A 16771-nucleotide genomic window follows, 5' to 3' on the forward strand; every position below is an offset into this window, starting at 1 on the left:
TGTTCTCTGAACATTCCTACAATGTCTAATTCGAAATATTTCATTGCTGGAGAAGGTAGTCAAACTGTGAGTTTAGCAATGCAGAGAGAAGAGCCTCCTTCAGATGTAGTGCAGGAGGCTCTTTGCAGTTCACTGTTTCTGAGCTGTGTAACTCTTTGCTTGTCTTGTTTGCAGTTTACTCTTGCATGCAAGTATTTTTTAGAGAACCGGTGTAACCTGTGCAGTTAAACCCCATCTTTGAGTCGTGCAGTTAAATAATCTCATCAAATACAGTTCAGAGCATTTGCCTTTCCAAAGCACCCTTTTTTCTTTAATATACCTATTTTTTCCCCTTGATACGGTCCCACATTCTACAAGACTTTAAGTTCAAGGTCTCCACACATCTAAAGGTGTCACTTCATATTATCTTCAGATAATATTTGTTTTGTTCCACCCTTGAACTCGTTTAATGATGCCTGCAGAGGAACAACTGAAGCAGAGGCTGATGACGTGTCTGTGGTAGGACCCGGTTCTCTCCTCTCTGTTGGTTGTATGGTTGGTTAGGTTTAAACCTTCCTACCTCCTCACCTTTCACAGCAGGGATTTCAAACCTCTGTCCTCAGCTCCCTGTTCCAACTGGATAGAAACCCAGTTAAACTGGGCTCCAGATTTATTCATTTAGTCATATTTTCATCAGCTCATGTCCTGCACAGTTCCTGTTCCCACCTGAATGCAGATTGTAGCCATAGTCAGTGACTCCTGTGAGTTGGTGCTGACTTGAGCAGCCAACATGTACCCACACTGGCTGGTTGCCAGGCGTTTACTCATGCCCCACAAACTGCATAGGGTCAGGAGATGTGTAAATGGTGCTTGGCATTTGCCCATAGCCCCGAGTGTTGGCATGTGCCATGGTAGGGTGGTGACCTGTGCAGATGAATGCTGTCCTGGACACCACCAAGGAAGAGTTGGGATAATGTGGAACACATAAGAGGCTGCTCCCTACAGGCAGAATAGACAAGGCTGCCCTGTTTTGGGAAGTGGAGGAGAATCGAGCTATGTGAATATGAATTGTGTCATGCCACTTGGCCTCCAGCTCAGAAAATGAATTCTGGCATAGCTTAGTTACTAATATAGGCACAACAGAAAATAGCATTTGGAAGCTTTCCAGTTCCCCATCATTGCAGTGGCCCATGTTATGCAGTTGTTGTCTTGAGCTTTAATGAAAATATTTTGTCTTTTAAAAATTCTGGTTTTTTTTCAAGCTCTGTTTAAAAATTCAAAGGTTTCTTGCTCCCTCCTGGGGGAAAAGAAAAAAATCTTCTGAAGTTTTACAGCTTCTTTTTATTGGGATTACTGTATAAAGCTGAGCAAGACAACGTTTTAAGTCTTCCCTCATGAGACAGACATTCCTCTCTTCTGTTCTGTTTGCAGTTCCTTTGGTCACTGGGCTCAGCTCTCCAGGCTGTGCCCACCCCCAGCCTACTGGTGAGGGGGATGTTGGAAAGACAGCCTTGATGCTGGGGAACACTGCTCAGCTGTAGCGTGTTATCAACCTTTCTAGCTCCCAACACGCAACACAGCACTGTGAGGAACATTAACTCCACCTCAGCCAGACCCAACACATGCATCTAGAAATATATACGTGAAAAAAAAACCAAACCAAAACTACCCACAAACCCCCCATATATGTGTATATATATACAATAATGCAGTTTCTCAGAGAGAATTCCAGTGGAAAACAAGAGTGCTAAGTAGAGGAAATAAGCTCTTAAGAGAAAGAAAATAATCCCTAATGAGATTCTGATGATCATTTCATAATGTTTAAACAGTTAAGCTTAAAAACAAAGCTGTGACAGTAATGTGTAGTATCTACTTCTTAATCACTTCAGCACTTCATAGAAACAGCATCTGCTAATATTGTTAATGTAAGTTGGAATATGATGTATAAAACTCACCTTCCTATATTTTTATCACTTAGTTCTAACTGCTTCTTTTCAGTCTGCAGGAAGCTTTATGTTTGGGTTTGCTTATTTCTCACAGGCAAATTGCTCTGGTTAGTAAATATCTTTTTTGACCTGAAATTGTTACTTATGTTAGTTTGTACAGTGAAGTGTGAGCAGAAAGTTCAAAGAGAAGGTACTAACTGTTGCATTTTCCTTTGCACAGTAACAGCAGAGAGGAAGATATAGTTTTTAGCACAGTGATGTGCCATTCCAGAGTCCTGAGTTGGTTATACCACAGATCCAGGTTGAATTTGAAGTTATCTTCAGCCAGAAGTAAATGGCTCATATTTTTATTTATTTATTTATTTATATCCCACCTGTCTTCTGGATTTCTAAATTACCAAGGCACAAAGGGAACTTCTAGTGCATTCTGCAGTTGCTTTAGCCCTAATTTGGTATTGGCCTTCATGTCCAAAGAGTTTTTCAGCTGCTGGACCACTAATTCTCACAGTACTATAAACCCATGGTCTGTGTTTGCAGCCTTACAGAATGTGCAGGTCAGCATCCCGGCATTTGCCACCTGGTGGGAAGGTTTGTTTGCCTAGTTAAAGGCCTCTTGGAGAAGCTGCTGGATTACCGGACTGTGATGAAAGATGAGAACAAGGATAACCGCATGAGCTGCACCGTGAACTTACTGGTATGTTCTCTTGTCATTCCTGTGTGAGGACAGGGAAGAGCTTTAGAATGCAGTTTGTAATGGTAAAGGTAAATCTTCCTGGGGGCAAGAGTGGCTGACAATGCTCAGTAGTGATTTAAACTCTGATATAGACTTTTATATCTGCTTGTGTGGATATATGCACAAACCTGAAAGCAATGTCCTTCAGTTCTTTGGTTTTGCTTGTGTGTTTTATACACTTTGATTGTGTGGATAAATGAGGAAATCTATTGCTTGTATACCTTTTGATAGGCTTAATGTAATAGTGGGCTATTCCAAAGTCAAGTTTTGCATCAGAAGCTAACCTGCTTGCTGCTTTAGCAATTCAGCAATTACAGTTTTAATTTCTGGGAAGAAATCTGCAGATGCAGATGCACTTGCACTGAGGTGCCAAGAAGATTTGAGTCTCTGCTCTGTAGGCCACCCTGTCTTTTTTCTATTCCTATTCTGTGTTGAGGCTATCACATACAGAGATTCCTCTACCAGAGAATTCCTCTAAGCTGCAGAGGAACCTTCATCAGCGTAAAGGTTGGAGGGAGAACATGGTTAGTATGTATTGTGCTCATATACTCTTCCGTTCATCAATAATTGCTGTGCCATGCAGTATTGATTTCTGCAACTCTTGAGGAGGCAGCTCTCGTCAGACATTGTGCATAGCCTTAGCAACTCGTACACCCACAGAAGCGCAGTTGTTGCAAAAATGGGTTGACTCCTGGAATCAGCCCTCTAGAGGTATTACACAGCAGTGTTCCATACCAACAGCGTGGCCTATCAGCTTCAATAAATACCAGCTTTTTTTCTGGCCACCATGTGTAGCCAAAGCCTGCAGTTTATTCTGTTAATACACTTGGATAGCCATATTCTCTTCAACAGGAAAACTTTCACTAATGATTTCATTAGTGAACTAGGAGAAGTACACATATGTATACTTCTAATTAGTTATTATTATGCATATGTATGTATAATACACTGTGTATTATATATACATGTTATATAATATATAACCTATACGTAATATTATACATTCATATACATATATACATATGTATTATATAATACATATTATACTTATGTATGTATAATAATAACTAATTAAAATCTTAATTGTAGTAGTGCCAGGTTTAAACATAAGACAGTCTGTAGATAATGTATTTATTGCTCTGTCCAACTACCAAGAAAAGTGAAGCTTTAGCACATGTATTTTTATCTTGTTTTAATAAAAGAAATTAGGGGATAACTTCTAAATGTTTGTGTCCCTAGAATTTCTACAAGAACATTAACCGTGAAGAGATGTATATCAGGTATGGCAGTTGTTCTGTTGGATCTGTTTTGGAGAGAGCAATGGTATTCTCTTGTGAACACTGGCAACATAGAAACTACACTTCTCCCCATGCCACCTTCCAGGTTTTACAGGGACTTGCTTTGTCTTTCTGGGTTGGTTTTCTCCTTTGTCTTTATCTGTTGTGCGAGCACTGTTTACATGGAAAATGTTTAAATGCAATCCAACAGTGCTGCAGAGGAAGGCATCTATCTTTAGTAAAGAAATAATGGACTCAAGAGGTCTGATTTAGACCTTGAGTCTAGTAGTTCCTCTTTGAGGTGGAGCTCACAGCAGTTCACAGAAGTTTGATTCCTTCTCCTCCTTTTGTGCAATGTTTCAGCACACACAGAGAGCACAGAAAAGTCTGAACAAATGCACAGCACTTTAACCCACTCAGAGTGTCCTTAAAGATTCTCTGAGTGGTGACTGCATGGCATCTATCTTGAAGCTCCCATTACAGGTGTTATGTACAACTTTTGTGACACTTCCTATTCCAATCATGTCAATATCTAGTGTCATTCTTGTTCTCTTCTCTGATAGATATTTGTATAAACTGCGAGATCTTCATCTAGACTGTGAGAATTACACAGAAGCAGCATATACCCTTCTGCTCCACACCTGGCTCTTGAAGGTTAGGTTTTCTCAATATATAAATAAGATCTTTCAATTTCCAAACTTATAAACTAAAAAGTGATTGTCTTAATCTCTGATTTACTGTGTATATGAAACCTTCCATAGGAGTATTCAAGTTTCTAGTTAAAAATACTGCAGTAGGTAACACAAAATGAACATTCATTGTTGAAATAGTGCTATTTTCCATAGGTGATTAAAAGCTAAACTAAATATTGTAGCAAAAGTACTTTTCTTCATGGAGATAACTTTGTGTACAAATTCTGAAGCCACTTAACTTTGACATGGGTTTCATTTTGCCAATTTCTCACTATCCCAAATACTACGGGGATGAAAATTAATTGCAGTTTCTCACAGCATTCACAGGGGATGTCTGACTTTTCATTTCAAATCATACAGATCATTCTGTCAAATTATGTTTGATTTCTCTTGCAGCTGGTAATGATTTTTCGCTACAAGTAATGGTTGTTGTCACTGAATCTGACGTTATAAATAGAAATGGTCAGTAAGATGCACTTCCATTTCAAGGGAAAATTCAACACTTAAATGTTCTTCAGCAAAATCTGATTTTTTTTAATGGAAAAACTCATTTCAAAAGAAATTATGGAATTTCTTTAAGTGCAGAGCCACATAAATATTGCTTTTCAAAGTGCTATTTTGCTTAAACTTCATTTTGACTTTTCTGATCATACAAAAATATGAAGCAGATTTTATTTATTGGTATAGACAAAGATAACATTACATGCAAATATTTTAATACAAAACCACCACATAACCCCCAGATCAGTCCGGATGACACCACTGAAATAAACCATTTTTTCTCACACAGACTTTTTATCTTAAATTTCTGTGTGAGGGGCAGGAAGGAACAGAAGTTTTTAAAGTATTTTGTCTAGTCCTGGCTATCAGATGAAGCAGAGCATGCATTTGAGGAGATGATGGAAACATTTGCAGTGCCTCTTCGTGGTCATGTAAAAAAGACTGGGGGAAAAAACCACTCAGAAAATCCCAGGGGACCAGATCTTGGGGTAGGGGAGATGTGTCTGTGAAGAGCTGAACTCCAAGAAGTTGTGGGTTTTAATGTGGCTTTATTCTCAGTGGTCAGATGAGCAGTGTGCACCCCAAGTTATGTCAACAGAGTTCCAGTGTTCACAGACCTATCGCCAGTTGAAAGAGAATTTGTATGAGAAGATCATTGAATACTTTGACAAAGGAAAGGTAGGTCTGAAGAGTTCTCCTGCCAAATTTCTTTTTACTGTGTTACTTTGTATAGTTATATTTAATGAATATCCTCTGTATAAAACATTTGTGTAGGAAAACCTCTTTGAAATGTGGGTCAATTGCAAGTTGCATTCTGAAGGGTTATTCACAGTGCGTATCTTTGTATGGACATAATTTTTTCAGTAACCATACTTACCAAGAAAGAGGACTGATGTTTACGCTAGTCATGAGCATCTCTGTAAGGCAGCAATAAAATAGTAACAGCTCTTGACTGTACTTCCCTTTACTACACAAAAGCCCACGGACTACACAGACCTCACTGCTGACCCATTCCGTCATTTTCTCCTGATACCAGACAGTTCAAAATGGACATACTTACTTCTGCGAAGCCAGAGAACTGCATCCCAAACTGAATATGTTGCAGTTTGATGTTCAGCACCTGGGGTTAGTTCAGCTTTCTTAAAAACCCCTGTTAATACGATTGCCTGTCAGTGCAATGACAGTAGAGCTGAGATTTCTGAAAATCAAGCAACGGGCTAGAAAGCAAGGAAAAATTCTGCACTGCTGGATAAGGTTCAGAACTATCCAGCCTAGGAGGACCTAGGACCACCAGAAACCCCCTTTTGTCTCCTCCATCCTGAATACGTGAGAAGACTGACAGAATTTGTGGATATACCCTCAAAAGAGGGCATTTCTATCTGCTTTAAGACCACTTTTGTGCTGCATACATTAAGCACCTATAGCAGAAGAGTATAAACTGTCCCAGGCTTTCCAAAGCAGCTTGGTAATTCCTCACAGTAATTTTCAGAGCTGGTATTAAGCTGTGTGGAAGGAAACAAGCTGCTACTCCAGGCAAGTGGCAATTGAAATCACATAAGTTTTTAGCTGATATGGGGGGCTCTTATGCAAGTCTACTGATGATTATGTGTCCTTCTGAATTTCCTGTGAAGTGTGCTGGGTTTAAGGAGAGGCAGGTGGCAGTCCCTTTATACACTGCTGCTGTGCTTAGGGTATATTCTGCATGTTATGCACCTTAGTGCTTTTCTCTTCTTTTTTAACATATCTGAAAGGTCAGGTGATTCTTTTGCTATCTCATTGTAAAAATGAAGTGGGTTTACTTGTTCCTTCCCATAATGAACCATATAACACTCTTATTTTTTACATTAATCTGCTTTCCTAAAATTTATGATTGCCTCGAGTCTTCGTTCTAAACGTGCAGGTAATAAATGACTTCAATTTAAAGACAGCATAACCAATAAAGCTGTAGTTAAACAGTGATGCATTAGAAACTTGTTGGTACTGGAATGCCTTTATGAATATGTGGTTGTATTGCAGATGTGGGAGGAAGCCATAGCTTTATGCAAAGAACTTGCAGATCAATATGAAAAGGAAGTTTTTGACTATGAACTTCTAAGTCAAAACCTGGTAAGTTTATTTAGAGGTCTTAAAATTATTTCAGTCACAGAAATGAGTGCTTTTGAGCTGTCAAATGATAGAGCTGCTTATGAGCTTGTTGTCTGAGTTGGGTTTTTAATTCATTTGTCAAAGAGTTGCTATGATTTATTGTAACCAGCCACCACTAAAGATTCAGAGATTCCTAAAGAACTTTGTTCATGTTGCATGGACATCTGCCTAGTAAGGTATTTTGAAACTTCTATAGATGAATCAACATGTTCTCAGCGCAATTTAAAGACATGCATAAATAAACAAAATAAATGTAACAGTTTTTGAGGCCTTTTAGGGTACACGTTAGGGTACACTTTAGGTACATTTTAGGGTAGAAAAAGCACCTGGATGCATTTTTTTTTCATTGAAAATTTTCTTTAAATTTTAGGAACTGGAATCTTGACAAACCTGAGGAACTCTGTCCTAATCAGGGACTGGGGAAGTAACACATTACAAGGAATTAGAAGTAGGTCCAAAGGCTAGAAGGAAGATGAAATGTTCAGTAATTTGTTTTCATTAAAATTGAATTAATCTAAAGAGATCCTCTCTCTCCCCCACATACCTTCTCTTTTTACCCCAAAGATTCCACACTCACATGATCTGTAACAAATATTTAGGGCTCATTCAATAGATATCCCCTCTACAAAGAAAGCACAGGAATCAAAACAGGATGTTCATGAACAGTGTTGAGTGCAGAAAGAGTTTCTTTTCCTCCCAATAAATTCTACTTTTAGCACAAACTAAAGGCTCAAGACAAGCTAAAGACAGTATTTTTGCCAGTTCCATTTCAGTTGCAGTGCTGGGTGTCTCCTAGCTATAACACAGGAAATACAAATAGTAACCCTAAATGACACTTGGTATTTTAAGGAAGACATGCTTCCAAGCCCTTTACATAGTGTGTGTCCTTAGCATGATGCTAGGGCAAAAGTGTGAGTTGATCCATAGCTCTGAAAACATTTGAGGCAGGGAGTTTTTCCAAGTGGGTTATTTCAGTAATGCTATCAGTGAGGTGTTTGAAGTGTAAACTGTGGCGTGGTTGTTTGTTTTTCTATTCCTGAAGAAATGAAAGGTAAGGCTGATTCTGAGACCACAGAATTCAAGTTGAAGCCATAAACGTTTAGCTAAGTATTATATTTGCATAGAAATGTAAACAGTGTTTAACGTACTGCAGCAGTACATGTGCCAGCGCATGCAGACTGGTTAGTGCTGTAGCTCACTGACTGGTTGGTAGCTCTCACATATTCACTGAGAGCTGTAGCACAGAGCCTAGTATTGCTGTGCAGGTTAACAGCAAAAAAAACAAACCCAAACAGAAGGAACTGAAGTTGCTTTTGCTTTCAGATTCAACAGGCAAAGTTCTATGAAAACATCATGAAAATTCTGAGACCTAAACCGGACTATTTTGCTGTTGGGTATTATGGCCAAGGATTCCCCACATTTCTAAGGGTAAACCTGTTTAAACTCTTACTTTTTTTTTATTTTTCATTTATTTTCATATGCTTCTAAAAATGTGAGAGTGCTCTCCTAATGAATCTCTGGGGATATTTGGCATGGATTTAGTTTTGCTTGGGTGCAGAACTGTAGAGAATCTGAATTGTCACTTGTACGGCTGTGCATGAAAAGTTTTCAGATGCGTTTTTAAAGTTGACTATTTCTCTTAGTTTGATTGTAGGAACTGGAGGATACTTCAGTAGTGAAGGTGATACATGACAGCCAAACGCAGCAATATGATGTAATTCAGTTCGGGTAGCTCTTTATGGTTTATGAGTCTTAGAACTGGATGATCTTAAGGCCCTTTCCAACCCTAATTATTCTATGATTCTGTGTTTCTTGGATGAGTCCCCACACAGGTTATTGGTAACTAGTAGAATGCTATTAACAAACTTGTGTCCAAATTAAACCCAAAATTCTGTTTCACATGAGGGAGGGATTTTAAGTGGGCCTTACATGAACTGCCAAGAGTTTCACTTTTATGTTGCCTCTCAGCTACAACTGAAATACATTGCCAATGTAGAAACAGCATATTTCTAAGACCAATGCACTCTATCCACAAATATTGTGCCTTTAACAGTGTGAAGTAGTAGTTAAGTAGGATAGGGAAGAGGAGTATAATGTAGAGCAGATGTGTAGTGATACTGACCCGGTAAATATTCCCTGCGTACCTGATAAACAGCTTCCTGGGCTGGAGGTGACAGTTTTGTTTTCTAGCCCTTCATGGATTGTTCGACAGTGAATTTGTCCAGTTGCTTTCTGAACTAATGCCCTCCAGAACAGTGGCCTCACAATATGTGTGCTGGAGATTTGCTGTTGCCTTTTTGTTCTTGTATAATAATTTCTCTACACTAATTCTTACAGGGAGACTGAACAGTTTTCCTTTAATTCCTTTCCTCATCCCATTCATGCTATATTGTTCCTTATAGTTTTGGTTTGTCTAATGCAACCACTCCATATGTTTAACATCCTGGTACCCTTGCTGTCCATGTCCTAGTTCATGAGATGGCAGGACAGGAAGTGTACATACTATTTGAAATGAGGATATACTATAAGTTAGTTCAGTGTGATATCGATTCTTCTTTTCTTTCCCTGTTTTCCTTGTAATGACCCAAGTTCACATTGCTTTTTTGATATCTGATGTGCATTGAGCTGACATGTTCATACCAACTGTCTGCTATGACTCCTGAATGAAAGTTTTTTCCTGAATGGTAACAGCTAGTTGATATCTTAGGACAATTATGGTAAGTTTGAGCTGTTTTCGTTAAACAGACCTCTATACACTGAATCTACTCCCAGTTTTCTTTGTTTTTCTCCACTTTTGACTACTATGTGAAAAACAAGAATCCAAAGGGTCTGTTTTTAATCAGGAAATCTGCCAAACTTAAGAAGTCATGCACAAATGGTTTTTACTTTATACTTTTATGTTTTACTGGTCTTAAAAGAGCATTGCTTTCTTTTAACCACAGTAGTGCATGTCTTCAGAGCATAAAACCAACCTGAATATTTGATGTTTTCTTGTAGCAAAAGAATCTTTTATTACATACTACAATGAATATTGTAGCTTTCGTTACTCTTGAAAAGCGGTGAAAGACTTCTCTTTGCCAGTTTTAAAGGCCAAAGTTGCCTTGAAAACAGGGGAAAAAATATGCTAATATTACACCAAATTAAGCATTCACCTTTTGTTTCTGGTATTATAGATGTACCCCGTTTAACAAAGCAAACCGAACCACAAATGAAGTTACAGTATTGTAAATGAGGACATGTCATAATATCAAGGAGGAAGGAGCAGGATCAGGCAAAGGAAACGTATACATTAGTATTAGAGAGCTGTGAAACCTGGATCCAGAATGTTTTTGAAAGATGCTTTTGCTTGACAGACAAGAAGAAGAAGAGTTGCAGGACTTTCCTTACTTCCCATTCTGATTTTATTCTGCTCTACAGGAGCATCCTTAGTGCTGATGCCACTTTGTCTTCATTCTGTCTAACAGCATCCAGTAGGAACTCTGGACAGTTAGTGCTGCCTTCTAGCACACAGTCAAAGTTGTGTCCCGCTTCATAGTTAATGAATATTCAGAAAGCAGTAACACTCACTCCAAAATTTGGAGATGCTGTTGTGCCTTTGTACTGACAAACATGTATCTCTAGCTTCTGCCTCAGTTTCATATAGCCCAAGAAATGTATTCCTTGCAGAACAAAGTATTCATCTACCGTGGGAAGGAATATGAGAGGAGAGAGGATTTCCAGGCACAGCTGATAAGTCAGTTTCCCAGTGCTGAGAAGATGAACACCACCTCAGCTCCTGGAGAGGAGGTGAAAAGCTCTCCTGGTCAATGTATCCTTTAACACGTGGGAGATGAGCGTTTATCCATGTGGAACAAGAATTTCCTAAAAAGGAAGCAATGTGGCAGCTCAGTTTGCACTTTGATGTCCTTCATGTATTTTATGGTTTGTTCCTGAAGTGTTTGCTGGTTTTCTCACAGTTCTAAGCGCTCTGTCTCTTTCAGTCATCACGGAATCATGTCGGTTTGAAAAGACCTTAAAATTGAGTCCAGCCATAAACCTAGTCCACCAGTAAGCCATGTCCCTAAGTGCCACTTACACACGTTTCTAATACCTCCAGAGATGGCGACTTGACCACTGCCCTGGGCAGCCTGTTCCAGTGCTTGACAACCCTTTCGGTGAAGAATACTCATTCAAGTCCATAGATGGTTTACCTTTATTTTCTTCAGGTGGCAAAACTAGTGATGAACACTTGAATGGCCAAGTTTAAAGCAGTGATTTGTCAGTTACCTCACATTCCTAGCTGTTACGTCTAGATACTAAATTAACGTCTTCCTTGAACATTGTTCTGGCTGACACTGCACTTGGCTATCACTTGTATGTCTGGCATCAGAAATAGGCCTTGTGTCAGTCTCAGATATTTTCCTAGGAAAAATTAACTCGTAAACATCATTGACCACCTTTTAAAATACCCCAAATTATTCTTGTTTAGAAGTACTCGAACGGTTGCTTGGATGCGTTATCTTTTTCTTCATGTTTTGATTTAAATCATTCCTGGCTGAGCAGATATGAAATCACCTGATTGTATCAGATATTTCTTTTTTGTCACATGTTGATTTTCCTTTATTAATTCTCAAGGTAATGGAACATTTCACACACTCTCTTAGGTGCAGCCTAATAGAACCTGCTGGAGGAGAAAAGAATCCTGCTTTCTGTTCACATGGTTGGGCCTTATTACAGGCTTTCCTAAAGTCCTACATTAAGCTTGAGGCCCAAGCTCTCATAAGTCTGATTGGTATCTTAACTAATTGTATTTTTTTAAGATCATATGCTTCAGTCCTTTCTTAGAGTAGAATTGCTCAAATCTAACAGGAGATATGCACTACTTACACATTTCAGAAAAATCTAACCAGAGGACATGAGTTTCAGATAAATTGAAATACATAGTATGATATATTTACTTACAAGTACAGTATTCAGCTTCAAAAATAACACTTTTGTGGAAAAAAATCTGGAGTAAGAGGGATGCTCAGTTACAGATTTCCAAGATGAAATTCTAGACACGAGGACCTTACATATGCTTAAAGCTAAACAGTGAAATCCTTAACATCAGATGTTGTTGATGTTTTTTTTTTGTAAATTGGCAGGGCTTTAAAATTTAATGAATGATTCAGTGCAATAAATTTGGCTACAAATACTCAAGCTCAGTAAATAATAAAAATATGCAATTCAAAATGAATATTAATATACATTCACTGGTTACTAGTGGCAGATTTTTCCTTTTCAGCAAAGCGAGCAGCACAAATGAAACCCTGAACCTTGTAAATATTTCATCAGGAAATGTCTTTTTTTTTATTATAATTCTGTTTTTCATTTCCCCCCCAGCCTGCACTATTTCAAACCAATAGTTAATGACATGCCCTTAACTTGCATGGTTTCAGATATCCAGTGTTTTACAGTGCAACCAGTCCTTGAGGAGCAGCCCAGATTCAAAAATAAGGCTGTACCTGATCAAATTATAAAGTAAGTGAATTTCTGTAGTAGATAATACAGTGAAAGGCAGGCCATGCTCCTAAACTGACCACCGTTACTCTGTGGATTCAGTCATTTGCCAATGGATCTTTTATTGTCTTAGTTAACTGACTTATGTATTCCCTAGGGATGTCATGAAAGAATATCTACCACTTAAGGACTAGCATATGGTGACAGGGTGGGGAGGTGGAATCCATGCTTTGGGTCCAAGTTAGTGTGTTTTCAACACAGCTTCTTAGGTAAATGATGGAGAGAGAGGTCTTAGAGGTGGCTGGCAGCACAACAGTGGTTGAGTTGAAGGCTCTTGTGCAACAGAATCTTGTTATGACTTGTTTCCCAAGTGCAAAAGACATTGAGCAAAATGGTTTCCATTTGTACTATGGTCAAGATTTTGTAAAGGAGAAAAGGAAATTAATTGTCCAAATCATTTTGAGACCAAACTAGCTAACCTTTGTAGAACTGCTTGAACTTACTACAGGCTCCTACTTAAGTGCCCCTACTTAAGTATACATCTGAAAAGTGATAGTTCATTCCAATTGCTGATGCCGAAACTGCATAAGTAAGTACTGGAATATTGGCTGACTTCAGGCTTGTGAGACTTTTGCCTCCAAATCCATCAATATATAAATAATAAGATGGAGAGAGAGTCAGGCCTGTAGTGACACAGTGATGGAACTGTACAGTACTTCCTTTTCTTTATTGATGCAGATAACCTTAGTAGGTTGGATCAGAAACCATATGTTCCTATGAAATACCATACCATAAGCTTGCTCAGCTCAACTGTTTGGGGTGTCTTCATTGGTTTCTTGCTGTAGGTTTCCAAAACATGGCTTGTTTTTACTGTAAAATACTTTATTTTCTCTGCAAATTTAGCTTTTACTTAAAATATAATTAATTTTTAAGGACAAAAATTGGAAAAAACAAAAGGAGAGGCATGTTGGTTTTGCAGAGAGACAGAACTGTGCAATCTCTGCTTTTGAATCAGCCAGTGCTAGAAGCCGAGGGGTTACAAGGTCAGTGGAAATATGTGCTTATAGGGATTAGGAATGATTCATTAGCTAAACAGAATAGACCATAACATGAATTTGCAATAGATTCTTTACACTGATGTCCCCTTCTGTGAGTATTTATATACATTTTCTTGTCTGTCACAAAAAATTCTTAGTAATGGCTTCAAATGTTTAGTTTCTTGAATACCTCTAGTTCAGCATTGTGAGCATAATTACTAGGCATGATTAAACTGAAGTGGCATGTGCTGTGGAGGAAAAAACACATGTATTTCAGTTCAGGTGAATAGAGCCACTCTGTTCAGCCAGTTATTTTGAACAAAATATTTTCCTTTTCTATGTCATTCTAAGGCAGGCAAGCAGTGTGCATGCCACAGCAAGAGACAGAAAAGCAAAAATCTTTTCTAGACCTTCTGCTGGAGGTTTTAACATAACTACACCCAGTCACAAGCTGAAGCTTCATACTTGTAAAATACTGTGTGTTGACCCTGATTTATAGATAAATAATTGTCTCCTGAGTTTTCAGTAAAGTGTCTTTTTTCTGAGCGGTAAATTTACTTTTAATTAAAAACTCAACTGCCTCAAAATGAAATATTTCACTGAGATACCAAGATCCATAAATTTCTGAATTCTGTATTTTACAATAGTTTTTTATTCTTCCAGTTTTTACAAATCCAACAACGTGCACCTGTTCCACTACTCAAGACCAGTCAGAAAAGGATCTGTTGACCCTGAAAATGAATTTGCTGTAAGTAGATGAATGACAGAGTGATGGATGAGGTTCTGGTCGCTGTGACTGAATTCTGATCTAGATCCTTTCTTAGTCTCAGATCACTCCTTACAGACACCCTAACTTTAGGATCTGGTTCAAAAAACTAAACACAAGGGTTTTCCATTTCAGCATTACTTCTATTTACTTACTCAATGATACATCCCTGTTTCAGTTGCAGATAAACATTATGTAGCGAAGTGTGTTCAACACATTTGTGTTAAGCAGTAACATTTTCTGGTACAGATTTTCAGTATGAAATAAGATGCCATGTAAATGAATCTCAAATGTTTTGCCTCTTGCAGCTGACAGCACTTGAGTCAGCTGCCAGCTTGTCAATGAAGAGGTATGTGTTGACTGTCTTCATCAGTCCTCCCAAATCCAGACAGACTGCAGTACTACCTGTGTCATTTTTTTTCCCATTCCCTATGGTGTAATACTGAGAATGGTCTTTGTTGTTTAACTATTCTAGGAAATCTGCAATACCATACATTATTTTTTAGTGTCGTGCATAAAAATGTGGTAAATTTTTATATTTTCATTATATAGATACCTGATACTGTATAGTTTGTCATGGAACCATGTCATCCAGTCCTTAAGGTTAAAGCTGTGCTCTTGGGATAGTGGTGGGAAAAGCTATTTATTTAAAAGAATGGACCATTTCAGTTCTGTGTGTGTTGATTAGTCCTGTCAACAGTTTCACTTGAGAAGCTTCTCACCCTTTTAATTTAATATTGTTAAATTCAATACTTCAAAAGCAAACTCTACCTTGACATCTCAGCTTTGCACTGTATTACCAAGACTCATGATGCACATCAACTTCCTTTGCAAACCAGAGTTTTGAAACCATTTATGAATATACTTTGGAATTGGTTTACAAAACCTACATCATTAATGTTTTCAGTGCTGATGACAGTAGATAATATTCATACTTGCTTCAGATAGCTGAAGTTAGATGAGCTGATACTGGTAAAATAAGGAGCAATAGTGTAAATGAACTAGTGGCATTTTAAACTACCAATAGCTAGTCTTGTTTGGAGAAGAAAAGAAAGGAGCAGAAAAGGGTAAGAATGCTAGCAAATTGTTGCAGGGGTATTACTGGGTTTAATTCCAGAAATATGTGGAGGGAGGAAGAATAATCTGAGTAGAGGTGAGAGTAGGTCATTTAGTTGTGGTCATTCAATCTGTAATGACAAAAATAGGAATAGATAGCAAAAGATGCAAAAGTGATTTTCCTCTGCTTTGTGCTACAGATGATGTAATCTGAAACCAGACAAATGATTTGTGCAGATTGCTGTGCTCAATTCATTTTGTAGAGTCCTTTAACGCAAAAATGTGCATATAGTTTCCATCTATATGCTTAGACTCTGACATTCCAGAAGGCAGGAAAGATTAAAGTTTAAATCCTGACATACCATTTTCTCCCTGCTATGTTTTTTTTAATAGTCTATGTGGATTGAGAGAACATCGTTTGTTACAGCATACAAACTTCCTGGGATTTTACGATGGTTTGAGGTTGTCGCCATGTCACAGGTGTGTATTAACATGCTGAGAACCCAAAAAACATGTATCTATACATATCCTTGTGTACAAAATTGTGAATTTATCACAGAAGACTATTTTAGTTACTTATTTTTATATCTACAAAACTGTAACTACTTACATTTTATCTTTCTGTTGCTAGGATCGATGTATCTTACACCTGATTCATAGCTTCAGCACCAAGTCCTAAGAGAATTGAATAAATCTCTGTTGGTTTGATGAATATTAAGAATGTTGTGCATATACATGAATAACAGTTTCATAAAACCAAAAAGACCTTTTTATCTCTTTATTAACCTGAGAAGTTTTTTGTTTCTTTATAGACTACAATTAGTCCTTTAGAGAATGCTATTGAGACTATGTCCATGACAAATGAAAAGATTCTGATGATGATTAACCAATACCAGAGTGATGAGAACCTTCCTATTAATCCACTTTCTATGCTTCTGAATGGAATTGTTGATCCAGCAGTTATGGGTGGCTTTGCTAAATATGAGAAGGTAAGAGCTTTTAAGTCAATGCAAAGGACATATTCAGATACAGTATACCATAATCCTATTACATCCTTTGGTCAAAGTGGCAGTGAAATGTGGACTGGGATTATGAAAGCCGTAACTCCAGTGATTAAGAGATCCTCATATCCTGGTCACATCTGTCTTTGAAAGCAGAAAC

General features: G+C 38.0%; 1 protein-coding gene across 3 annotated transcripts in view; it reads left to right on the forward strand.

Annotated features, from left to right (window-relative positions):
• Positions 1-16771, forward strand: part of DOCK2 (dedicator of cytokinesis 2) — a 168386-nt gene that overhangs the window by 137855 nt on the left and 13760 nt on the right. For 2 of the 3 annotated variants that reach the window (XM_061456404.1, XM_061456405.1), the window contains exons 35-45: positions 2463-2619; positions 3898-3938; positions 4499-4589; positions 5687-5806; positions 7145-7234; positions 8597-8701; positions 10940-11081; positions 12691-12772; positions 14452-14536; positions 16004-16090; positions 16423-16599. In XM_061456404.1, the coding sequence (XP_061312388.1) occupies positions 2463-2619; positions 3898-3938; positions 4499-4589; positions 5687-5806; positions 7145-7234; positions 8597-8701; positions 10940-11081; positions 12691-12772; positions 14452-14536; positions 16004-16090; positions 16423-16599 (1177 nt within the window). The other variant, XM_061456407.1, reaches the window with a different exon arrangement.

Source organism: Pezoporus flaviventris, unplaced genomic scaffold (genome assembly GCF_033815535.1).
Source record: "Pezoporus flaviventris isolate CSIRO_AGI_PZ_B2104156 unplaced genomic scaffold, CSIRO_AGI_Pfla_v1 ptg000023l, whole genome shotgun sequence".
Lineage (NCBI taxonomy): Eukaryota > Metazoa > Chordata > Aves > Psittaciformes > Psittacidae > Pezoporus > Pezoporus flaviventris.